Source organism: Trachypithecus francoisi, unplaced genomic scaffold (genome assembly GCF_009764315.1).
Source record: "Trachypithecus francoisi isolate TF-2019V2 unplaced genomic scaffold, Tfra_2.0 Lachesis_group9, whole genome shotgun sequence".
Lineage (NCBI taxonomy): Eukaryota > Metazoa > Chordata > Mammalia > Primates > Cercopithecidae > Trachypithecus > Trachypithecus francoisi.
Window position 1 is genome coordinate 70,508,716 of NW_022681474.1, and position 25,780 is coordinate 70,534,495.

The 25,780-nt window shown below is 40.7% G+C and overlaps 1 protein-coding gene and 1 pseudogene across 3 annotated transcripts in view; one reads left to right on the plus strand and one right to left on the minus strand.

Annotated features, from left to right (window-relative positions):
* LOC117081970 lies at positions 1-567 on the plus strand (annotated as a pseudogene).
* A 13,514-nt stretch (positions 568-14,081) lies between these two features.
* REEP3 (receptor accessory protein 3) overlaps positions 14,082-25,780 on the minus strand; it is a 104,918-nt gene continuing 93,219 nt past the window's right edge. For 2 of the 3 annotated variants that reach the window (XM_033208330.1, XM_033208328.1), the window contains 2 exons: positions 16,172-16,317; positions 14,648-14,812 (listed from right to left, as the gene is read on the minus strand). In XM_033208330.1, the coding sequence (XP_033064221.1) occupies positions 14,756-14,812; positions 16,172-16,317 (203 nt within the window). In that variant the 3' untranslated portion in view covers positions 14,648-14,755. Of the gene's footprint in view, positions 14,585-14,647; positions 14,813-16,171; positions 16,318-25,780 lie in introns of those variants that run through there. The other variant, XM_033208329.1, reaches the window with a different exon arrangement.

Below are 25,780 nucleotides of genomic sequence, written 5' to 3' on the forward strand. Positions count from 1 at the left end.
TGAGAGGGATGGCTGCCTCTGCCTTTGCTGGTGCGGTGAGGGCAGCTTCAGGAATCCAACAGCCCTTGAATGTTTTGGCATCTTCAGCCTACCGAAACTGTGTCAAGAATGTCTCTCTTATTTCTGCACTGTCCACTGGACGTTTTAGTCATATTCAGACACCAGTTGTTTCCTCCACTTCCAGACTTATCACATCTGAGAGAAACCTGACATGTGGGCATACTTCAGCGATCCTTAATAGAGTGGCCCCTTGCTTCCAAGTGTCCTGAAGCTGCCAGTCAGATCTCTAACATACTTCAGTACACAAAAAGGCAAGAGAAAGACTGTGAAAGCTGTCATCTACAGGTTTCTTCGATTTCACTGTGGCCTTTGGGTGAGGAGAAAGTCTGGTTATAAGAAAAAAATTATGGAAAAAGGCACCTGCAGGAAAAAAGCGATTGAGGGAATTTGTTTTCTGCAATAAAACCCACAGTAAACTCCAATGGCGAGGTCCTCTGAGAGAGGCGAAACTGGTATGTTGATGATCCTTATCAGAAGTAACATGATTGAACAAACCTGAAAGTATAGATCAGAAGTTTCACTTGTTTCTCAGTTATTGAATATGTATCTTTGTGTACATGATATATTTGCAAAACAGGATAAGTATAAAACTTGATGTAAATTGTACCAATGAATATGTAAACATACAGTGACAACATTAAACTTATAAAAGTTTAAAAAAAAAATTAGACCTGAGAGGAGGGGCTGATCCGTTGGATGTGGAGTGTGAGAGAGAGAATTTAGGGAGCTGAGGGAGCTGTGTTATTATTTGGGAAATATTTTTCAGGGAAGATGATGAGAAAAAAATTGCGCAGGAGACATCTGAAGGTAAAATGGGACTAGAGCCCTGACCACAAAGACCACAGTTCTATCTTGAGGAACTTTCTGAGAACATGACAGGAGACCCACAAGAGGGCACACTTCTCTCTTCCAGCCAAAATCATGGCCATCTTCCATTCCAGTCCCTTCTGCTGCTGAAAAGTCACCCTTCAGGCCACGATCATAGACAGAAGAAGAAAATTCTACCTTTTTTGTAGGTAAGGTATTAGGAAAACTTACCGGGTGATCTGTGTGTATACAGATTCTCTACTATAGATATGCTAGAAATAAATACATATGTACCTCTTATTTTTAAAAAATATATAATGTATATATTAATATATCCACTATATATATAGAAATACGTTGGCCGGGCACCGTGGCTCATGCCTGTCATCCCAGCACTTTAGGAAGCTGAGCAAGCAGATCACAAGGTCAGGAGTTCCAGACAAGCCTGGCCAACATGGTGAAATCTCATCTCTACTAAAACTACAAAATTTAGCCTGGCATGGTGGCATGTGCCTGCAGTCCTAGCCACTTGGGAGGCTGAGGCAGGAGAATCGCTTGAACTTGGGAGGTGGAAGTTGCACTGAGCCGAGATCACACCATTGCATTCCAGCCTGGGTGACAGAGTGAGACTTCATCTCAAAAAAAAAAAAAAAAAAAAAAAAACCGAAGAAAGAAATACGGCCAGCGCAGTGGCTCATGCCTGTAATCCCAGCACTTTGCGAGACTGAGGTGGGTGGATCACGAGGTCAAGAGATCGAGACCATCCTGGCCAACATGGTGAAACCCTATCTCTACTAAAAATAAATTTTAAAAAATCTAGCTGGCATGGTGGCACGCACCTGTAGTCCCAGCTACTCAGGAGGCCGAGGCAGGAGAATCACTTGAACCCCGGAGGCAGAGGTTGCAGTGAGCCAAGATTGTGCCACTGCACTCCAGTCTGGTGACAGGGCGTGACTCTGTCTCAAAACAAAAACAAACAAACAAAAAGAAATACATTAGTATATATACCTGGTTATAATTCAGTACTGGTCTGAGTTCCTTAGATTCTCTCATCACTCCATGATTTTTTTTTTTTTCTCTTTCTCTCTTTTTTTTTTTGGTTAAGAGACAGGGTCTCACTATGTTGCCCACGCTAATCTCAAACTCCTGGGCTCAAACGATCCTCTTGTGTCAGTCTCCCAAAGTCTGGGATTTCAGGTGTGAGCCACCACACTTGGCCATGATATTTTGCCAAGCCCAAAGCCTCTCAAAGTCCTTCCCTTCCTGGTCAGGGCTCTGGAATATACAGAAAATACCCCTTGGACACAGCTACCTTTGAAACCAGAGTTTGAGTGTAGGAAGGAAGAACTAGTCCAACCCTTTTTTAACTTTAAAGCAAAGGAAGCTGAGCCTGAAAAATTTAAAAGACTCCTATCGTTTCAGCAGCCCCCCTCTATACACAATAGCTCTGACCTTTTCAGAATTGCACTTTCTGTGCATCTAATATATTTTTGGGTTCCCAAATTTTCACTTAATACAGAGGTTGCCTTGATCAGCTTCTTCTAAAATTCCAAAGGAAGAAGGGGCTATGCAGAAAAAGATGTTTTCAACATACATCTGTAATACCTTATCATCACCCTAGTGAAATATTCTGAAAGAACGAATAATCTTCTTTGGGAAGAGGTTATAATGGGAAACCCAGAAGTCAAATCCATGTTTTAGAAGGCTTTCACAGTATGATGAAAGACTATGTGTGCATCACTATCATTTCATCCAATTTCCTCTAGTTAGACTGAAAACTCTGCCAGGGCAAGGACTGGAGATGTGCCTAGAGCATTGTGGGTTTTATTCATTCAACCAATGTATTAAAACTCATACTCCTTTTAAAAAGGGATCTCTGGAGGCTACCCAGTTACTATTGCCCACACCTTTCATTTTGGTGGTAAACAGTCTACTCATATTGATAATAACAATTATGTCCTTCCTATGCATCAAACTTTGTGTTAAGCACTTGATTTGTACTATCATTAATCCTTAACCCTTTTTTTTTTTTTTTTTTTGAGACGGAGTCTCGCTGTGTCGCCCAGGCTGGAGTGCAGTGGCCGGATCTCAGCTCACTGCAAGCTCTGCCTCCCAGGTTTACGCCATTCTCCTGCCTCAGCCTCCGGAGTAGCTGGGACTACAGGCGCCCGCCACCTCGCCCGACTAGTTTTTTGTATTTTTTAGTAGAGACGGGGTTTCACCGTGTTAGCCAGGATGGTCTCGATCTCCTGACCTCATGATCCGCCCGCCTCGGCCTCCCAAAGTGCTGGGATTACAGGCTTGAGCCACCGTGCCCGGCCAATCCTTAACCCTTACACCACCCCTATGCTACTCTAAAATGCACAGTTACATTTTAGAAATAATGAAGCTTGCCAGGCATGGTGGCTCACGCCTGTAATCCCAACACTTTGGGAGGCTGAGCTGGGGAATGCTTGAGGCTAGGAGTTTCAGGCGAGCCTGGGCAACACAGTGAGACTCCCTATCTCTAAAAAACAAAAACAAAAAATTAACCAGGTGTGGTGGCATGCGACTGTAACCCTAGCTGGTTGGAAGGCTGAGGCCAGAGGATCATCTGAGCCCAGGAGTTTGAGACTGCAATGAGCTAGGATAGTGCCATTGTACTTTAGCCTGGGCAACACACTGAGACCCTGTCTCTAAGCAGCACCAGGGGCATAAGAGATTGAGTAATTTGCCACAAGTCACAGAAGTAGGCAATGGAAGAGTTCATATTTGAAAACTAACCGCAGGCATTTAATACCCTGTTTTCTTTTGATTCTCAGTGAAGCCTAGCAGTCTTTGGGAGAGGAAACCCCAAGGCTTGTTCAGTTTCAGCTGGTGAATAAGGTGGGACCCATTCATGCACTTCGCCCCCAACGGGAGATTTGCCATAAATTGAAGACTCTGAATAGTCACTGGGCTTGGAAGAGAGTATGCGTCAACTGGGACCATCCAATGAAAAAGGACCAGCATCATTTAACATAATTTTCTTGTTGGTTATGATTTTTTCTCTAAGGGTATTTCCCCCTCTGGTTTTCTAAATTGTCACAAAACATTTGCGCAACGACCTGGGGTGTTATGACACCCTTAAATGAAAATCTGAGGACAGCTTGGATGAAGGACAACTTTTAAGTAAGAACGCAGTCCGCCCTCGCCTTGGTTAAACAAATCGAATGGAAACGATTTGTTCAAGATGGGAGCATCCAATAAACGCAAGCTCTTCGAAACAGCCCTGATTCCCTGGCAAACGCTGTTGCTTAGCGAAACGTCAAAACCCCTACGTGCAAACAAACGTCTGAGGGGCGCCCCGCCCTGCGCAGGCTTCTCCAGGCAGCTCGGGCTTTGGAGAACGTCTGGAGGACACTGGTAGCTCCTCCCTCTCCGGTTAAAGACTTGGGTAGGGGATCGAAGATCTCCGAGTCGGGTCATCTGGGTTGACCCGCATCCCGACTCCCAGGACTATGCAGGGGAGCTCGGGGGCGAGTCGCTCGCTCCACGCCAGGAAACGCCTGCGTCTCAGCGCAGGAACAGAGGCGAGAAGCAGAGGGAAGCCCCGCCCTCGTTCCAGACCTGGAGCAGTGCGCCCCTCCCCCGCCCCGGAAACGTCCCAGCCGCCCCTCCCTCCACCACCAACTCCCGGGGACCTAGGTTATAAAATCCCACGCAGTGGGGCGGGCACGGTGACGGCGGTTGGGGGGAAGGCGCAAGGCGCCACCGCCCACTGGCACGGCACCAGCGCTCTCCAGCACCCAACCGCCGCCTCCCTCTCCCCGGCGAGGCTCCAGCCTCCCTCCCGCCAGCCCAGCCCCCCCAGCGCGGCTCCTGCCTCACTGCACCCACCCGCCCTGCACCGCAACCTCCCAGCTCGGCCCTGGAGAGCGCCCCCCCCGCATCTGGACTCCCGCTGTCCGAGGGAGAAGCCGCAGCCGCGGCCGCCCCGCCGCTGGCGTTCTTTGATTCTCCCGGCTTCTGGGACATCTGGGTGCCGAGGGTTACGTGCATCAGATGTGGCTCCTGGGCCGCCAGATGTGCGCATTCCCTGCCCGGGGCAGGCGGCCGGCGAGTCTGGGCGGACGCGTGGGAGGGGCTGGGAGTTTTCCCTCCTAGCTGACTTAAAAGCCCCCAGAACCTCAAGCCCCCTAGGCTCCCAGGGGGAGCCTGGGCCTCCTGGCTCTCCGGGATGCACTGCCCAAAGGAAAAGTTTCCAACCCAGTCTGTGCCTCGCCGCCGAGCAGCTCTTGGGGCTTCTCAAAGTGGTAGAGAAAATAGGGCCGTTCTACAGGATGCCCCAAAGAAAACCCTCATATGTCGACCAGGCGACCTTAGTGCTGGCGTGGGACTACAGCTGCGTAGCCAGCAAACCCCAGGCGAGGGAGGGGGAGAAGTGGCGGTAGAGTTCGCATCTGGGGCTTGCTCTAAAGCGCTCTTTGACCGCTTTTGGATTCCATATTTGAAGTTGAGAGTCGTATTCCACCTGGTACAGGCAGTTCAGGGCACGAGAAAAGCCAAGTGAACTCTGTGACTCAATCCCCTTGGAATGTGCCTGGAATAATAATAGGGACTTGAAAGGGTTTTATGGCCGAGGTGGCTAGTGGAGACCAGGCTCCTACGCCTTGCAGTTGGCGGACGGCCGAGGGGGGCAGTATTGCCTTATGCAGAGCTTCTGCGCCTGCAAACGGGACAAAAATAGTCGGAGCATCTGGTTTAAATCAACCAAAAAGCATTTCTATCGGCTTAATCCACCGGCCTGCAGAACCGACAGAACAGGACAAGCCAAATATATTCCCGGTACTCTTTTAACACTCCTATAATAGCTAAGCCCAATCACACTTCACCGCTGGGATTTCAGTGTCCTACCATACAACTGTCATTATTTTATAGATGTTGCAAATTAAACTTCCTTTTCTGGGGTTGTGCGTGGGCATGTGCTTAAGCAGTTACATTTGCAAGCAACGCTCGACTACGCTGCCCTTTTCGTTTTCCTTTTTCTCTCTTTTGGTATGAGATCTTAGAATAGTAAAAAGTATCTGAGGCCAACATATGGGTTGCTTACACCACTAAATATATAGCTGCATTTCCCTCCCTTAACGCCCTCATCAGAATTCCAAAGGCAAGTTGGAACAAAAGAAAAACGTGTCTGAGTGTAAAGGGAGAACTTGTGCCAAGAATTACAGTCGCAGGGTAAATAACCTTGTTTTCTCCTTCATCAGTGGCTGCTACCAAGCCCCGTACTTGGAAAGTGGCCAACAGTCTGTCTGGTGGAGGGTGCTGCTAATTAGAGAGATCCCATAAACCTTTCTGTCAAAGAGGGCATGTGACCTTCCCTTCAAGTCTGAACAATAAAGCTGGCGAACTGCATGCAGACTGCACTCAACACTGGCTGCCCCGCGGATTCCCTAAATAGGAACAGGATGAAGGCCAGGCTCAAGAGGTTACCATAGCTCTGCTCCCACACTTTGAGGAATCGGTCACTCCACTTCCCCGTATAACTTGTTTCAATTACTCTCTACAATCTATTTAGAGGAGAGCAGCTTGCAGAGAGCACTCATTGTCTAATCTAAATGAGGAAGCAATTATTACTTGCTGCAGTCTAATGTGCTTTGAGACTGGTGGGTCAAAGAGCAACCTGATTTCTTGTAACGTGTCTTTGCACTTTGGAAGATACACCTGTTTAATTACATTTATTTACTCCTGCTTTTATGAAACATTTGTCTATTAAGATTACAGAATTAAGGTGTTTTTCCCCTTCTCAGTCTTCAATGTCCTTTCTAATTTTAGAATTTAAGCTATTGTAAACACTCCAACTACTTTTGCATATTGCTTAATGTTAAATATTTTTTTTAGTGCTATCTTATAGGCATGTTCTCTGATTATAGCAAAATAGAGTTCTCTAAGTCTTCCTTTCTTTGTTTAATTTACCTCCCTAGGAGCCCCCTTGCTAGCTTTAATTTTATACAACATGTTGTAAACTATAAATAATACAGCTCCACTTTCCTAGAACATATGGAAACTGTCGCCTGCTATATATCCTAACTGTACTTGCTTTCAGCTTAAAGACTGAATAAAGTTAATCTCCTGTGTAAAAAGGCATTTGGCCTTTTGTGTGTGTGTCAGCTAAAACCCAGTATGGAACAGCACATGAAATTCTTCTTGTTGTGAGCAGAGCACATAAAAGGGTTTACAAGGTGTGGTTTGAAGAGAGGAAGCTGTGGAACAAATGTTGGTGGAAAGGAGAGGAAGGAAGGAAAGTGCTTCCTGAGAGGATACTCCTCCTGTTTCAGCATCCACTTTTCAGACTCTTCCTGTTTTAGTCCTTAACTGATTGTAAATTATTTGTCTTTATTTTTTCTATTCACTTTAAAAGCATCCTCTCTCTGTACTAAACCAAATCCATTAACTTCCAATGACTTAACAACTTTACTTCATTTAACGTTCTGATAATCTGAAACTTTTTGTATTATATAATACATATATGGAAGGAATCATTTCCATGTTAACTTTCCAAGTATTCTTTGATCTCTAAGATAACCAGCTGTGACGGAATTAACAACAGAGTCCACAGTCACAAACATTGCGGTTGCTTGGGTCATAGGTTGGTCACTGTTTTTGTTTTTGAGACAGCATCTCACTATGTCACCTAGGCTGAAGGGCAGTGGTGCGATCACAGCTCATTGCAGCCTCAATTTCCCGGGCTCAAGCGATCCTCTTGCCTTAGCCCCGCAAATAGCTGGGACTACAGGCGTGAGCCAGTCACCACGTTCAGCTAATTTTTGTATTTTTTGTAGAGACGGGGTTTTGCCATGTTGCCTAGGCTGGTCTCCAGCTGTGCTCAAGTGATCCACCTGCCTCAGCCTCCCAAACTGTTGGGATTACAGGCATGAGCCACTGCACCCGGTCACAGGTTGGTCAGTGATGAGTCTCTTGTGTATTTGTAAAATCGGGATGATGCCTCCTCGCAAAGTGTGAAAACAAACATATACTAATGTTGGTTATCACAGCTGAATATAAGGGGCATCACAAGCCTTATAAAGTATTAATTCTTCTTCCAAATACATCACGTGCTACAATATCCCCTTTCTTTACAAGATAAATTAATAAAATATAATTTCTACATACTGGATTTATGACTTTATATTTTGTAAGTTGAGTTTCTTTTGGAATTTTTTTTTTTTTTAGAGAAGGTCTCACTTTGTCACCCAGGCTGGAGTGCAGTGGCACAATCTCAGCTCACTGCAGCCTTAACCTCCCAAGGTTTAAGCAATCCTCCTGCCTCAGCCCCCCAATTAGCTGGGAATATGGGCATGCGCCATGACACTCAGCTAATTTTTGTATTTTTTCACAGAGATGGGGTTTTGCCATGTTGCCCAGGCTGGTATTGAACTCCTGGCCTCAAGCGACCCACCCACCTTGGCCTCCCAAAGTGCTAGGATTACAGCCATGAGCAACCACGCCCAGCTTTTGGAATTTAGTTTTAAGGATACCGTGATAGTTAATTTTATGTGTCAAATTTGGCTGGGCCATGGTACCCAGGCATTTGATCAAACAGTAGTCTACGTTGCTGTGAAGGTATTTTCTACATGCAATTAGCAGTAGACTTTGAGTAAAACAGATTACTCTCCATAATGTGGATGCGCCTCATCCAACAGGTGAAGGGAGAATTCTACCAGCAGAATTGCCTTTGTACTTGAAACATCAGCTCTTCCTTGGGTCTCTGGTGTATTGGCCCACCCTGTAGATTTTGAACTTGCCAGTCTCCACAATCACCAGTCAATTCCTTGAAATAAATCTTTCTCTACATATCTTATTTGTTCTTTTTCTTTGGAGAACCCTAATTCAGATACTTACTATTGACTCTTGGCACTACCATATCTATTTGTAGCCCTCAAATTGAGAGTGCTTAGCATTGCAATGGGGGAAATGCCCACATATATCCCATGTTTCCTAGTAGTTTGAGATAACATCCTGTCAAAACACGTTAGAATTCAGCCAGATATTCTAACCTGGCTTCATTAACTCTCCTCACACATCTTTTCCAAATCTCAGCAATAAACAGTGATTGGAAGAGAAAAACACAAGACTGACGTGCCAAAGCATCTGATCCTGTTCTCTCCCTTCACAATTTTCTTCTTACGAGTATTCCCCAAGGCACCAGTTGAAAATACAAGAAACTGTGGCAGTCCTAAGGGACTCAAGGTTAAAAGACACCTTGAAAAATTTGCAAGGCTACTGAAAATGTAGTAAGGTATCAAGAGTGGGATGGTCAGATTCAGGATGTATTTTGGAGATGAGACAGCCAAAACAACTTACCAATGTATTGGATGTAAGAGGTAGGAGAAGGGGGCCGGGCGCGGTGGCTCACGCCTGTAATCCCAGCACTTTGGGAGGCTGAGGCGGGCGGATCACGAGGTCGGGAGATCGAGACCATCCTGGCAAACACGATGAAACCCTGTCTCTATTAAAAATACAAAAAATTAGCCAGGCGTGGTGGCGGGCACCTGTAGTCCCAGCTACTCGGGAGGCTGAGGCAGGAGAATGGCGTGAACCCGGGAGGCTGAGCTTGCAGCGAGCCAAGATCGCACCACCGCACTCCAGCCTGGGAGACAGAGCCAGACTCCGTCTCAAAAAAAAAAAGAGGTAGGAGAAGGGAACCAATAATTAAAAATCACAAACTGCCGCTCTGAGAGAACCACATGAATTATTCAGTATCCAAGAAGAAATTCTAGAACAAATAATACTCAAATAATGCAAACATTGATTTGGTTGGTAATGGTGAATTCATTTTATTAACAGCAAGAATTATTTCCCTTAAATTAATTCTATGCTACTTTACTTAGATATCATCATTGTGCAGAAACCTAACAGTGCTCTCATAAGAAATAGGTAATCAATGGATATTTTTGAATTTAAAAAAATAGATGCTGATTTGATTTGCACATAATGGCAAAATAACATGCTTGCCTTTTTCTCTCTTAATCTGGGATTGTAAGGTAAACAGAGTACACATGGTGACTTTCCTGCTTTTGTTGAGCATGGTCCTTTAGTAATTTACACTTACAATTATCAATCCTGTGCTTTAAAATTTCAATTCAAGGCCAGGCGCGGTGGCTCAAACCTGTAATCCCAGCACTTTGGGAGGCCGAGACGGGCGGATCACGAGGTCAGGAGATCGAGACCATCCTGGCTAACCCGGTGAAACCCCGTCTCTACTAAAAAATAGAAAAAACTAGCCGGGCGAGGTGGCGGGCGCCTGTAGTCGGGAGGCTACTCGGGAGGCTGAGGCAGGAGAATGGCGTAAACCCGGGAGGCGGAGCTTGCAGTGAGCTGAGATCCGGCCACTGCACTCCAGCCTGGGCAACAGAGCGAGACTCCGTCTCAAAAAAAAAAAAAAAATTTCAATTCAAAGCATTGTCTTATAAAAAGCAGTTTAAAAAACATTACCAAAGACAGACCATAAGGAGAGTGTTTTAAGACTAAAATACTGATGGGTAGGTAAAGGGGTAATATGTTTCCCCAGGGAACAATTCATCAGCCTCTGACATGATGTTTGTTTTGTGAATCTCTTTTTTAAGAACAGTGAACGATTTAAAGGGAGACTAAAACACTGAAAAAAAAAATGCTGTTCATATATTGTGTTCTTTTGAATTTTTATTTATATTTGTAACCTCTTTAGAACATTACAAGTATATACCTCATAATAAAAATGAAAATAATTCCATTTAAAATGCTCTCTAGAAAGACCTTAACACATATTATGTGTCATAATGAAGTAACACAAAGAAACTTCTTAAAACATAGGATTTCTCTCTAAAGCTTAAATGTGAGGCAGACAGACGTCTAACTTTAAAACAGATGGAACCCCAGAACATTTCCAGGATACATAAATCTGAATTTTGTGTCACATTTTATGCCTGAGACAGCTAACCAATCCAAATTGATGGTGAGGATTTCTGTACTCATTGTTTTTCCTATCTTCCCTTTCTAACATCCAAATTTAACAATTCAGTATTTCTTTTTCATAATCCTATGGATGACCATACCAGAATGTTTATGATTTTCATAATTTGCTCTGTGATTTGTAATCCTAAGTGTGTGCATATATTTAATCAACACATAGTAATAAGTAATACCAATTCATATGTACTCTGACATAAAAAAAGAAACGTGAATTGCCACAAATTAAATGAGTTTATTTTATATTAAAGTTATCAAAAAACACACCTATAAAATTACCCACATACTAGGTTTAAAGATAGCCTTTACAAAGAGATTATTAAAAATTGGAAAACTTATTTTCTCTTAACTATTAAAGTACATAGATTTAAAAGGTGTTAGAGACAAAATGTTAAGTCATGGTCAATAGCTTAAAAAAGAGTTAATACACATTAAATCTGTAGCATACTACAAAAAGATTAAATCTTAAAAATATTTTGGGAAAAAAGCTATAATTTTCTTTCTGAAAAATTTAATCTTAAGTGATATTTACTAAGAAATATATACTACAAACCACAATAACAATGATCTTCTCAAAATTTACCTAATTGCTTCACAAATGAGTCAACTTACAAAGAAAACACAGAAAATTGCTTTTAAATATATAACTCCTTAATTTTCCTGATCATCAAATGAAAATTTAGTCCATTCCAATTAAAAATACAAATTAGACTCATGCTTAATGTAAGATATCATTATATATTTCTTAACAACATAAAAGTTCAAGCATTTTTGGAAAGCACAGACTAGGTTATTCTAAAAACCAAAAAAAAAAGAAAAAATATTTAACCACAGAAATTTGGAATATTTATATACTTTATAACACTGTAGAAATCTTTGGTGGTGACATATGGAATATGATCCCTGAAAATACTTTAATCATTTTGTCCCATCAATCAGTGTAGTCAAGTATTTATAATCAGTAATATTGGCAGTATAATTTTTTAGCCAAATACACACACACACACACACACACATATATATATTGTGATGTGAGGGGGATCTTATGCAGGACCTAGGTGGGCTTACATAATTAATTATTTAGCAATAAGGCTTATTTCTGGCTCCTTTTTATACCAGGAAAAATATGGTAAACTAAAGAATGGGTCAATTCTTACTTCTAAACAAACTCTGCAAATAGTTAAATACTAATGGACAAGTTGAGTAAATGTACAGCAAAATAAAATACCAGCTGCAATTTCTGGATAAACTCAAACAGCTACCAAAATAGTTCCCTAAATAGATTTGTGCATTTAATGCCGTGCTCCATGTGCTGGCAGAGGAAAAAGCAAGGCACTGTGGTCTATGGATACGTTTACCTCTTTTAAAACCAATAGACTTAAAAGGAGAAACAAAAAAAGATCTGTTCTGTCTTAAAATAAACAAAAATGTATAGGCTAATTAGACAAAGTTCGAAGAAAAGGGCCCACTAAAACACATGTAAGGGAAAAGAACCAAAATTTAAGAAATGTAAAAGAGAAAAAAGAGTAAAATGATATTAACTGTATAATGATGTGAGGAAGGATATCAGAGGAAGCACTGTGAATGTGAAAGAGTACAGTTAAACAGGGCTTGTACTTCCTCTTTGAGACTATCTTTGATGAAGCATTTTGAGTCTAGAAGTACAGAGGAATAAATAATTTCTTCAGTTTAGAACAGTAATACGAGTTTACTAAAGAATAGGTTTAATACTGAGTCTAGACTTTAAAGAGATAAAATGGCTGGGTGTGGTGACTCACGCCTGTAATCCCAGCACTTTGGGAGGCCGAGGTGGGCAGATCACGAGGTCAAGAGATGGAGACCATCCTGGGCAACATGGTTAAACCCCCTCTCTACGAAAAAGACAAAAATTAGCTGGGCGTGGTAGCACATGCCTATAGTCCCAGCTACTCGGGCAGCTGAGGCAGGAGAATCGCTGGAACCCGGGAGGTGGAGGTTGCAGTGAGCCAAGATCGCGCCACTGCACTCCAGCCTGGCGACAGAGCAAGATTCCGTCTCAAAAACAAACAAACAAACAAACAAACAAACAAAAACAACAAAAAAGGTGCAAATCAGCTCCCACAGATAAAGTTCTTGACTCATATGACCTTATTAGGCAACTTCAGATGATACTGCCTCTGAGTAGGAAACACAAGGAAAGTGTAACAGTTATATTAAGAAGTCTAGTACCAGGTCATATAAATAAAACTCTCTTCAAAGAATTTACAATTAGCATTCATAGGAATTTGGAATACAAATTAGAGTCCTTCCAGAAATGAAGAGGCTAAAAATTAGTTAGGGTAAAGTAGATAGAATTATTCAGAATTAAACTTTGGGGGAAAAAAAACAATTAATTTTACTTATTGCTATATATGAAGAATGTGAAATTATCCATAAAATATTTTATGACTATTATCATGAGACAATGTATGCATTCTACCAAGGTACTCATGTAAACATTATATTCTTGGCCAATACTCTGAGGAGGTCTTGAATATACATTACCAGCTGGCTTCATTTCTTAAAAGGGAGACAGATCAAAGATCTCTCAAATCTCTCTCATCATTTTATCTTTTGGACAAAGAGAACAGTCAAATAAATTACCTGAACAAGCATAATAAGTACAAATTTGATTATTGATCACTGCCACCAAAAATGTATTGACTTAGGGTTCATAATGCATAGTTATCAGTTCAAGCTAAAAAAGCCTTAGGAGTTCGATAACTCAAAATCTCTTTGAGATTTAAAGTTAAAAACTAATATGTTTCTAATAATTTTTAATGTGTAGGATTAATGACAACTGTATTTTGCATTGGCAAATTATCTCAGCCAGAAGAGATTCAAATGATTTTCGTCAAAGCCAATTTATAAACTAGCAGCACATATCAATGCCAAGCTTGTGAATGGATTGGCTGAGAAAAACTGCATGAGTTAGAAGGGATATAAGTGCTATACTGGTCACTGATTCTATTTCACAAAAGCTACCATTTTTAAAAGCTGAAAACATAATTGGTGTTGACAAAAACATGTTAAATTCAACTACTCTGTATAGCTAAATATAGGTTAATTAAAGCAACCTCTTATTTGTTAAGATAATTAAAAATAGTTAAAACTGAACAATTAGGTATACTTTTATATTATTAAAATCCAATGAATTTAACAAATGAAACCCACAGGAAAACAGATGATATAATTCAAGATTATATCATCTATATTATATCATCTATATAGATTTGACATGTCAGAATACGGCAAACAACAATAAAGATAGCATCAGTAAAACAGTTGTAAAATAAGTAAACAATTTTCAAGTGTGCAAAACTAGTCAGGAATAAAAGTGCTATGTGTGGATACCTGGTTTTCAAATATTTGTTTCAAAAACTTTCAGCTGATGATGGAAAAACTAGAAAGTATTATACAAGTAAAAATTTAAAGAATATATAAAACATACTTTATTATCTTACATTATGTCCTTATTATGTCACTGCTGGATCTGGGGCCTATTTAATTACCAGATATAACACAAAAGGAAGTAAACACAGTACATCACAAAGGTTGATTTATCCTGAACCATAAAAAGACTCCTTTCAAGTATACTGTGGATTTGTGTTTCATCTTATATCTCAGGCACTCTATGCTGTTATGAATTTGAAAATGGACAACATGATTTTCTATAATTTCTAATATACATATTAGTACATCTTGCAGAACTGCCTTTAGTAGTCAATATTTGGAAGCAATTGTTAAAGAAATAAAAACGATTTAAATTCATGAAAGTAAATCCCATCACTGCCACAATTTAAATAATCATTTTAATGTGTAAATCCTGAATATATCATGTTAGAAGATGAAGTCGATGTATTTAGCATAATCTGTCTTAGGATATTTGAAGTGTAGATGACTAAAAATACACTTGTGGTCGCTTCTTCACTTTATATTTCAGTGACCCGTACCGTACCTGAAGAGAGAAATGTTTTATTATTAAGAATTAGATTAAAAAAATTAGATGATTACTTTAAAAAGTACATCAGATTTAATAGTTCATAATCATAGTAATTTTTTTTACCTTTTTGATATGAAGAATAAATTATCCTAATAAATGAGTATAAGACAGCACTACTTATCAGCTCATAAAAATGTAGTTGGTACTATTTAGATATATGTTACAGATTATTATTAACACTAATGTAACATAAAAACATTAATCCTATTATTTATGTTTTGCTTAGTACAATGTCAATGAACATTGATTATAATGATCAGAGGCCATTCGCAGTTCTCCACTGCTTTCTCGGTACAAAGACAGTACGTTATTATGGTTAACTGTTTACTATTTAATCTTCATGTAGCATTAGTTGAAAGCAAAACTGTGTGGTTAATTTTGTTCGTTGCTTTCTTTGTTTATGGATAGTTCTGGGACTGGGTATTTGAACTATGTGATTTGCTAAATGAGAATGCCATTTTCTACTTATAGCGGAAGATCAAGAGCTTACCATTTTCAAAATTTCCTGATATCCTGAAACATCGATTTGAATAAAGAATTTTAAATATAGGCTGGGCGCAGTGGCTCAAGCCTGTAATCCCAGCCCTTTGGGAGGCCGAGACAGGCGGATCATGAGGTCAGGAGATCAAGACAATCCTGGCTACCACGTTGAACCCCCGTCTCTACTAAAAAAAACAAAAAAGTAGCCAGGTGAGGTGGCGGGAGCCTGTAGTCTCAGCTACTTGGGAGGCTGAGGCAGGCGAATGGTGAAAACCCAGGAGGCGGAGCTTGCAGTGAGCTGAGATCGGGACACTGCACTCCAGCCTGGGCGACAGAGCGAGACTCTGTCTCAAAATAAATAAATAAATAAATAAATAAAAATAAAAATAAAAAAATAAAATAAACTGCTGGCCGGGTGAGATGGCTCACGCCTGGAATCCCAGCACTTCGAGAGGCAGAAGCGAGAAGATTGCTTGAGGCTAGGTGTTGGAGACCAGTCTGGGCAACATGGTGAAACCCTGTCTACAAACAATGAAAAAATTAGCCAGATGCGGTGGCGTGTGCCTGTAGTTCCAGCTACCTGGGAGACTGAGGTGGGAGGACTGCTTCAGCCCAGGAATTTGAGGCTGCAGTGAACTGTGATTACGCCACACTGCACTCCAATTTGGTTGACAGAGCAAAAAAGCTCTATCCCCAAAAAAGTTAAAAAAAAAAAAAAATCAAACTGCTGTTCTACCATTCCAATCCTTCATTTATGGATCATTAATACCCTAAATGATAATGCAGCAGGGAAATTGTTTAATCATTAAGAAAACAGCTCTACACTTAACTAACCTCTTTGCGGCCTTTGGTGGTTTTCACAGATTTCATGCTTTGTGATCTTCGAAGTCCTTTGTGTGTTAACATCTCATCATCTGAAAATGGCCCCTCCGCTTCCTCATCTGTTTTCTCATCTCCATCTTTCAGTGGAATTCCATAACCTAAACAAGTTGTCAAAAACAGCATGTTTTGGTAAAAGGACACCAGTCAGTGCTGGCTCTTTGCCCCATCTGTGTACAGTTCTTTGTATGGTTTGCATTTCCCCCAGTTACTCTTTTTGCATCTGGAATGTGCTCCATGCCCTTTATGATAATGCTTTGCCTCTTGCACTATTCCAAGTGAAACTCATAACTCATTTCCTCCAGGAAATTTTCCCTGATCATTCTTATTTTTACTATGCATTTTTAAAAATAATTATAAAATAATTTATTTTTGAGTAGGTAACACATCATCGTGTTAAAAAGTTCGAGACTATAAATAGATATAGAGCAAAAAGTCTCTTCCCACCTTTTCTCCTCTTCATGCATTCAACCCAAGCATTTGTGTTTTAGTCTGTCATTTGCACTTTTGCCTTGAATTAGGAATTAAGGTTTTTCCCTTCTACATGTCATATCTTTCGTCAAGACTGGGAATGGTAGGGTTTACTTAAGGTGTTGAGGAAGACCCCAGGGGGCTAGAACTTTGGGCAAAATAAGGTCACCGGGGGCAGGTGATGAGGATGAGGATGTTAGCTGCTGTTGCAGTTGTTGAGATAAAACTCAGCCAGGTAGGCTGCAGTAATTAGAAGTACCACAGACTACGTGACAGATACTAGTCAAACAAAATAGAATCAGACAGAGCAGTGAGAGATCATGCGAGTATGCTAGAAGGCTGTTATGTGTAGCTATAAAGACTTACTACGGGCCAATATGCAAACATCCACACAGTCAGGATGGTTATTGTCAGGAAGTATGAGAGCATCTTGAGGCTTGGCCTCAAGGACAAAAACTCTTTCAACCCTGAAGCTGAGGTTCTCAAACTTGAGCACGCTAGAGTACCTAGAGAACCTGTTAATACAAGTTGACATCCCCAGAACTTCTGATTCAGGAGATTTGAGGTGGGGCTGAGAATCTGCATTTCTGACAAGTTCCCAGGTAATGCTTGTGCTCATGGTCTGTGGTCCATACTTTGAGAACCACTGCCTGAGGATGCTGGAGACAGCAAGACAGGGGCCCAAGTCTCAGGCAACCAGAGTACTAAGTAGGTTATAAACAAAGGGGTGAGATTAGAAATCCCCATGAAGTGGCCGGGCGCGGTGGCTCACGCCTGCAATCTCAGCACTTTGGGAGGCCAAGGCAGGTGGATCATGAGGTCAGGAGATCGAGACCATCCTGGCTAACATGGTGAAACCCCGCCTCTACTAAAAATACAAAAAAATTAGCCAAGCGTGGTAGGAGGCAGCTGTAGTCCCAGCTGCTCGGGAGGCTGAGGCAGGATAATGGCGTGAATCCGGGAGGTGGAATTTGCAGTGAGCTGAGATCGCGCCACTGCACTCCAGTCTGGGTGACAGAGCGAGTCTCCATCTCAAAAAAAAAAAAAAAAAAAGAAAAGAAATCCCCATGAAGTTATAAATTCTCCTTTAACAAAGATAAGGAGCATAAATATTTAAATCTTCAGGTGAGGAGAAAGTGGAAGGACTTCCAGCTAGGTGCAGTGGCTCACACCTGTAATTCCAGCACTTTGGGAGGCCAATGTGGGCAGATCACCTGAGGTCAGGAATTCGAGACCAGCCTGGCCAACATGGTGAAACACCAGAGTCTACTAAAAATACAGAAATTAGCTGGGTGTGGTGGCAGGAGGAGCCTGTAATCCCAGCTACTTAGGAGGCTGAGGCAGAAGAATCACTTGAACCCAGGAGGTGGAGGTTGCAGTGAACGGAGATTGTGTCACTGCACTCCAGCTTGGGTGACAGAGCAAGACTCCGTCTCCAAAAAAAAAAAAAAAAGGAGAAGGATTTCCAGGCTCAGGAAAAGGCATGGGATAGATTCCATGCATGTGATAAAAAATAAACTGGGCTGGGCTTGGTGGCAGCCCATGCCTGTAATGCCAGCACTTTGGGAAGTCAGGCGGATCGCTTGAGCTTAGGAGTTCGAGATCAGCGTGGGCAACATGGTGAAAAAATACAAAAATTAGCTGGGCATGGTGTTGTGCACCTGTAGTCCTAGCTACTCCAAAGGCTGAGGTGGGAGGATCACCTGAGCCTGGGGAGTCAAGGCTGCAGTGAGCTGTGATCATGCCACTGCATTATAGCCTGTTTCAAAAAATATGCATATTTTAAAAAATTGAATACATGTTTATTGGTCTGCTCTTCTAAGACATGAATAATTTGAGAATCACTAAGAAAACTACAAAGAGTCATAAATAAGCTTGTTACTCTCATAATAAGCAACTTGAATTGTATATTAGTCAAGTATAATTTTATGCTCTTAGACTTCCAGGCTAGAAGTCAGAGGAGATTTGGGAGTGGAATCAGTCATTATTTACGCCAAGATCCTTTGTTTTCTTGTGCTAGTCCAAGGAAGTGTGTGTGTTCTGGGTAGAAGAGACAGCATGCACAGAGGCACTGAGGAGAGTAGCTAGGGCTTGGGGATTGCTTAGAAGAACTGCAAGGAGGCCAGTGTGACCAGAAAGGGGATGGGTCAGTGGTCCCGGGAAAAAGCTCCTGAAGTAATATTAAGTGTGGAAAAAAAAATGTACATATAGAAACAAACAAAGGAAAAACATAAATGAAACGATTATATCTCATGGAAGTGAGCTTTTAGGTATTTCTACATTTTTTGTTTTTACTTGCCAAATTCTTATTTTTAAAAAATGTTCATTTTATAATTAAGAAAAACAAACCAGGTTTAAAGTTTAGGTTGTCATTTCTAGAGTTTTTTTTTTTTTTCTATTGATGTTGCTTATATAGTATTCCTGATCCCAATATGGTAAAACAGAATGAGGAATCAAGGAAAAGTCAGAAAGGAAGTAACTGTGATAATTTCTCTAAGGCCACAAATGTAGCATAAGAGCACAGTTCAACAAACACAGTCCTTGCTATTTTAATTGCCTCTTATTTTGTATGGTTAGGAATTGGAATTTTGTTCAAAGGCTAATTATGCATCTTATTCTTTTCTTTTTTCCTAATTCCAGCTAAAAAAAAAATCTTATTAGCTTTCTAATTACAGCTTCAGGAAAAGTGATGGATTGATTCATTACTCCAAGTATTTTAAAAATTATATTATGAATAAGGCAGTGTGCTGAATTATGAGGATACAAAGATGAAAAAGACATAGCTGTCTTTTTCTTTTTTTCTTTTCTTTTCTTTTTTTTTGAGACGAAGTCTCGCTCTGTCGCCCAGGCTGGAGTGCAGTGGCCGGATCTCAGCTCACTGCAAGCTCCGCCTCCCGGGTTTACGCCATTCTCCTGCCTCAGCCTCCGGAGTAGCTGGGACAACAGGCGCCCGCCACCTCGCCCGGCTAGTTTTTTGTATTTTTTAGTAGAGACGGGGTTTCACTGTGTTAGCCAGGGTGGTCTGGATCTCCTGACCTCGTGATCCGCCCGTCTCGGCCTCCCAAAGTGCTGGGATTACAGGCTTGAACCACCGCGCCCGGCCAATAGCTGTCTTTTTCTACCCTCAAAAAATTTAGGGTCCAATAGGGGAAACAGAATGTAATGGGCATTATGATACTGTAATAAATGCTATAAGCTAATGACAAGGTGCTGGGGGGGCATACAGTAAGAGAATGTAATCAGCATGGGGTGGGTTGGAAAGGGTGGGTTATGAGAGAAGGCCTTGTAGGAGGTGGTGGTTAAGCTAAATCCTCAAAGAGTCATGATTCTGTATGACTAGCACTTGATGGAGTGGGAGAACAAGGCTGGGGAGTTAATATACCATGCTATCTAGTTTGGACTTCATCAGAGAGCAATGAAGCCTCTGGAGGCTTGGGGAGAGTACTGAAATGTTTTAAGCAGAAGAGTAACATGATTAGACTTGGGTTGTGTAAAATATTCTTCTTGCACTTTGGAAAATGAATCAGAAATGGATAAGGCTGAGAGCAGGAAGCCTAACTGGGGAGGTTACTTAGTATAGCAGGTCAGAAATGACAGAGTCCACAGAGAGTGAGTACAGAGCAAGGAGCCAAAATTAGAATTTATTGGGAAATGAAATTAACAAGTTTAGGCTGGGTGCGGTGGCTCATGCCTGTAATCCCAGCACTTTGGGAGGCTGAGGCAGGTGGATGACTTGAGGCCAGTAGTTTGAGACTAGCCTGGCCAATATGGCAAAACCCCATCTCTACTTAAAAATACAAAAATTAGCTGGGTGCGATGGCACGTGCCTGTAATCCCAGCTACTCGGGAGGCTGGGGCAGAGAATCGCTTGAACCTGGGAGGTGGAGGCTGCAGTGAGCTGAGATCGTGCCACTGCACTCCAGCCTGGGTGACAGAGTGAGACACCACCTCAAAAAAAAAAAAAAAAAAAAGTTTAATTTAGCAATTTATTAACCAATGCTTGAATCAAAGAGAGTGGAGACACTAGAATCAAGTCAAATATTTTCATTAAAAATATACATTTTCTGGCTGGGCTTGGTGACTCATGCCTGTAATCCTAGCACTCTGGGAAGCAGAGGTGGGAAGATCACTTGAACTGAGGAGTTCGAGACCAGCTTGGGCAACATACTGAGATCCCATCTCCATTAATATATTAAAAAAAATAAAATACATTTTCTGCTTAACTTAAAACCTGAAAATGAATAACTTATTGTTTTTAAATGAAGAGTATGGCTGATTTACTTCTGATTTTAAGATTAATAGGTTAATTTAAAAAACAACAACAAACGAAAAAGCTCACTACTGAGGGCTAAACACTGTTACCATTTTAGTAATACCTTCCAAACTTTCTCTTATGTATATACATTAAACAAATTAGGTATATTAATCCATTTCATCATCTACTTATTATTGTTTTTTCCCTACAATCTGGATATGTTTTCATATCATTAAGTATAGATTGACATTGTTATGTTTCACAGCTAATAAACCACCTTTTGCTTAATAATTTCTCCTAGGCATTTCGTTCATTCCAATATTTGTTGTTATAAACAACGAGATGAACCAATTGTTGTACATGCATATTTGAACACTTGTCTGATTATTTCCTTATGACATATTCTTAAAAGCTTCTTGCTGAGCTAAAGGGAATAAATTATGATGATTACTACCAGATTGTCATCCAAAAGGATTATTCCATTTTAAACTCATAAAAAGTGCCTAAGAGTGCTTCTCAACAGGCTTGCTGTAGTGGTTTTAAAACATGTCTACAGATTCTCTGACATTCCTCTTCCCTTCCCTTAACATTTCAGAGGCCTTTGTACTTGCCTCAACAAATCGCCACAAAACATGTGACGGAAGTGATGCTGCTTCTAGGACTTCTGCAAGTTTCTCTCGGCACACTGGCCCGGGAGGCTTCAGCTGCCAGGTAAGAAATCCAACCACCCTTAGAGACCACATGGAGAGAACATAGAGGGAGATGGCTGAGAGGCTCCAACCATTCTAGCCAGCAGCTGCTTGACTCTTTTCAGCTCAGACAGCAGATGTGTGAGCTCTCTTTGAGATTATAACTCTAGCCCAGCTGCTGTCAGACCACAGCTGCAGGAGACCCTGAGCAAGAATTGCTTTGCCAAGTCAAGTCACCCCCAGATCTGTGGGCAAAATAAATGACCATGATTGTTTCAAGCTGCTGTTTTGGGGTGGCTTATCATGCAGCAATAGATAACTAGATAACTGAAACAGTTCCCAACACAGAGCACTGTTAATTAAAAACATTTTTTTTTTTTGCCAATCTGGCAAATGAAAATTATTATTATTACTATTTTTTGATTATCTGAGGTTGAGAATCTCTTTCATATATTTCTTGACCAATTGTATTCTTTGGTAGCATTGACAATAATTGGTTTGTGAGGGTTACTGGATTGTTGAATCTGAACCCTTTGCCTGTAACATATAATGGGAATATTTCTGACAGTTTGTAGTTTGTCTTTTTTATGTTTCCCCCCATATTATAATTTTATATATTTTTATGTAGGAAAATCTCAAAAACTATTCCATTATGATTTCTGGTTTTGATATCATGCTTAAGAAATTTTATCTATCTTAAGATTATAAAAAAATTCACAGGGACTTCCTACTATTTAGTTTAATTTTTTTATACTTAAATCTTAATCTTTTAAGAATTTATTTTGATCTAAGATTTGAGGCAGAGATATAACTTCATTCTCTACTCCATCTTCTAGCAGTCTAACAGTTATCCTAGCATCACTTATTAAATCATCTGTCTTTCCTCCACCAATTTGAAAGATTGTCTTTCTCATCTGATAGATTTCCATGTACACCTGGGTTTGTGTCTATCTAGATGATCTATTATTAACTTCTCTTCACCTATTCTGGTCCAAGAACCATACTGCTTTGTTAAAAATATGGTCAAGAAAGAAAGTTTTGATGAAAGTGTTTCCTTAGGGAAGAAAGGCTCAGAATATATACCATTCTGTAGAAAAACTGGAAACTGCGCAGAGTTTATAACTCTGAACAAGTACCTTTCATAACTGAACAACTATCTTTCTCATACTGCTACCACATACTTCATATTTTTATAAAACTTAAATTCATGATTTGAAATTTAAGAACAGCAAGTCAATATTTTAAAATATTTTAGTCATACATATAAAATTTGGTAGGTGGCCGGGCGCGATGGCTCATGCCCATAATCCCAGCACTTTGGGAAGCTTAAGTGGGCGGATCACAAGGTCAGGAGTTCGAGACCAGCCTGACCAACATGGTGAAACCCCGTCTCTACTAGAAATATAAAAATTAACCAGGCGTGGTGGCACACACCTGTAATCCCAGATACTCAGGAAGCTAAGGCAGGAGAATCTCATGAACCTGGGAGGCGGAGGTTGCAGTGAGCCGAGATCGTGCCACTGCACACCAGCCTGGGTGACAGAGATTGATGCCGTCTAAAAAAAAAAAAAAAAAAAAAATTGATAGGTGAGCACCATAAAAATAGTATTATGAATTTTCATATTTATAAACCTGTTTTTATTTGCCTAATTAGAACATAATTCTTAGCCAATCCTTGGGTATGATTATGAATAAACTGCTAAAAAAGGACTCTGGTCTAAGATATCTGGTCTAAATCAGCAAAATATAATACATAGAGCAGACTCCATAATCAAAATCAATATACCTATTTTTTTTTTTTTTTTTTGAGGAAGAGTCTCTCTCTCTGTCACTCAGGCTGGAGTGCAGTGGCGTGATCTCGGCTCACAGCAACCTTTGTCTCCTGGGTTCAAGCAATTCTCCTGCCTCAGCCTCCCGGATAGCTGGGACTACAGGCATACACAATCACATCTGGCTAATTTTTGTATTTTTGGTGGAGACAGGGTTTCGCCATGTTGACCAGGCTGATCTCGAACTCCTAACCTCAGGGAATCTGCCCACCTCGGCCTCCCAAAGCTCTGGCATTACAGGTGTGAGCCACTGCGCCTGACCACCTAATTTTAAATGCATATTAAGAAATGCCAAGGCCAGGTGGTGTGGCACATGCCTGCAATCCCACCCAGCACTCTGGGAGGCCGAGACATGCAGACTGCTTGAGCCCAGGAGTTTGAGGCCAGTCTGGATAACATGGTGAAGCCCCGTCTCTACAAAAAATGGAAAAATTAGCAGGGAATGGTGGTGCATACCTGTAGTCCCAGCTTCTTGGGAGGCTGAGACAGGATCACTTGAACCTGGGAGGTCAAAGCTGCAATGAGTAGAGATTGTACCACTGCACTCCAGCCTGAGTGACAGAGTGAGACCCTATTTCAAAATATATAAACAACAAAAACAAAAACAAAAAAATAAATAAAAAAAGGAAATGTCTATGTTAGGAACTACTTTTATATTATTAATGTACTAATAAGACTGATGGTTCCTTGCTCTCAAAGGCATCGCTACCTTAATCAATGGCCAATGCTTGATCACTACCTCTTAGATAATAGTCAAAACTTTGTAAAAGTATTCATTCTTGGAAGAAAGCTCATTATTTATTCTTTTTTTTTTTTCTTTTTTCCTGAGAAAGGGTCTTGCTCTATCACCTAGTCTGGAGTGCAGTGGTGTGATCATGGCTCACTGTAGCCTCGACTTCTGGGCTCAAGTGATTTTCCCATCTACCTCCCAAGTAGCTGGGTGAGTACCACCATGCTCGGCTAATAAAAAAAAATTGTTTTTGCAGAGGTATTTTTCCTTTTTAAGGAGGAACAGTTTTTTTTTTTTTAATTTTTCAAATTGGTTTTAATTATAAAGATGATTTTCAATCTCTCTCAAAAGAAAACTTCTTTTTTAAATAAAAAGTCAAATAGCCCTGTACCTTATGGACTTAACACATTAATAAGGAATGTCTTGAAAATCTTAGTTCTCAGCCTTACTTTTGAATTCAAACTTTCTTATTATATGTCATAAAATGACTAAGGAACCGTGTCTAATTTATATGTATGTTTCTAAGATCATGATAGTTTTTTTAAAGTTTTAGAATATATTAACTATGACATGTTCATAATGTATACTAGAATATGCCTACAAGTTAGCTCTTGAACTAGAATATGTAATTTCAACACATTTTCCATGGGAGTAATCTTATTTTTAAATTGAGTCATCTTTTATCACGTGCTTAAAACTTTTAATCTGTGAGTCAATATCCTTATTTGTTCACAGCACTTACAGTAAAGAGTGTTCAACTATAAAACTCCTTAGATGTCAGTGCACAGTTTGAGGAGAAAGAGTATTTATTACAGGTTAGAACTAGTGCTGGTGGTAAGAAGGTATTGGTAACCACACCTACAGCTTCTAAAAATTAATGACAGCAAAAAAGCCTACTTTGTTAGGTAGATGATCTCCAGAATCAGCAAGAGGCAAGTACTAATCTTTTTTTTTTTTTTTCCCGAGCCAAAGTCTCACTCTGTTGCCCAGGCTGGAGTGCAGTGGCACCATCTCAGCTCACTGCAACCTCCACCTCCAGGGTTCAAGCAATTCTCCTGCCTCAGCCTCCCAAGTAGCTGGGATCACAGGCATGTGCCACCATGCCCAGCTAATTTTTTTTGTATTGTTAGTAGAGACGGAGTTTCATCATGTTAGCTAGGCTGGTCTTGAACTCCTAACCTCGTGATCCACCCGCCTCAGCCTCCCAAAGCGCTGGGATTTATGGTGTGAGCCACTGCACCCAGCCTGAGCCACTGCGCCTGGCCTAGCAAGTACTAATTTAGAAAAAATTCAGAGGAAAAGAACTATGATTAAATGTAAAAGTAAAAAATACAAGCTTAGAAGTATATTTTTTCTACCTAAATTCAGATAGTTATCATGTATCATTTTAGTATCCACAAGCCCAATTATGGAAGAATCATATATATATATACACTTTATATATAATTTTACTGTAAGTTCCAGGATCCATGTGCAGAATGTGCAGGTTTGTTACATAGGTATACATGTGCCATGGTGGTTTGCTGCATCCATCAACCCATCATCCAGGTTTTAAGCCCCGCATGCATTAGGTATTTGTCCTAATGCTCT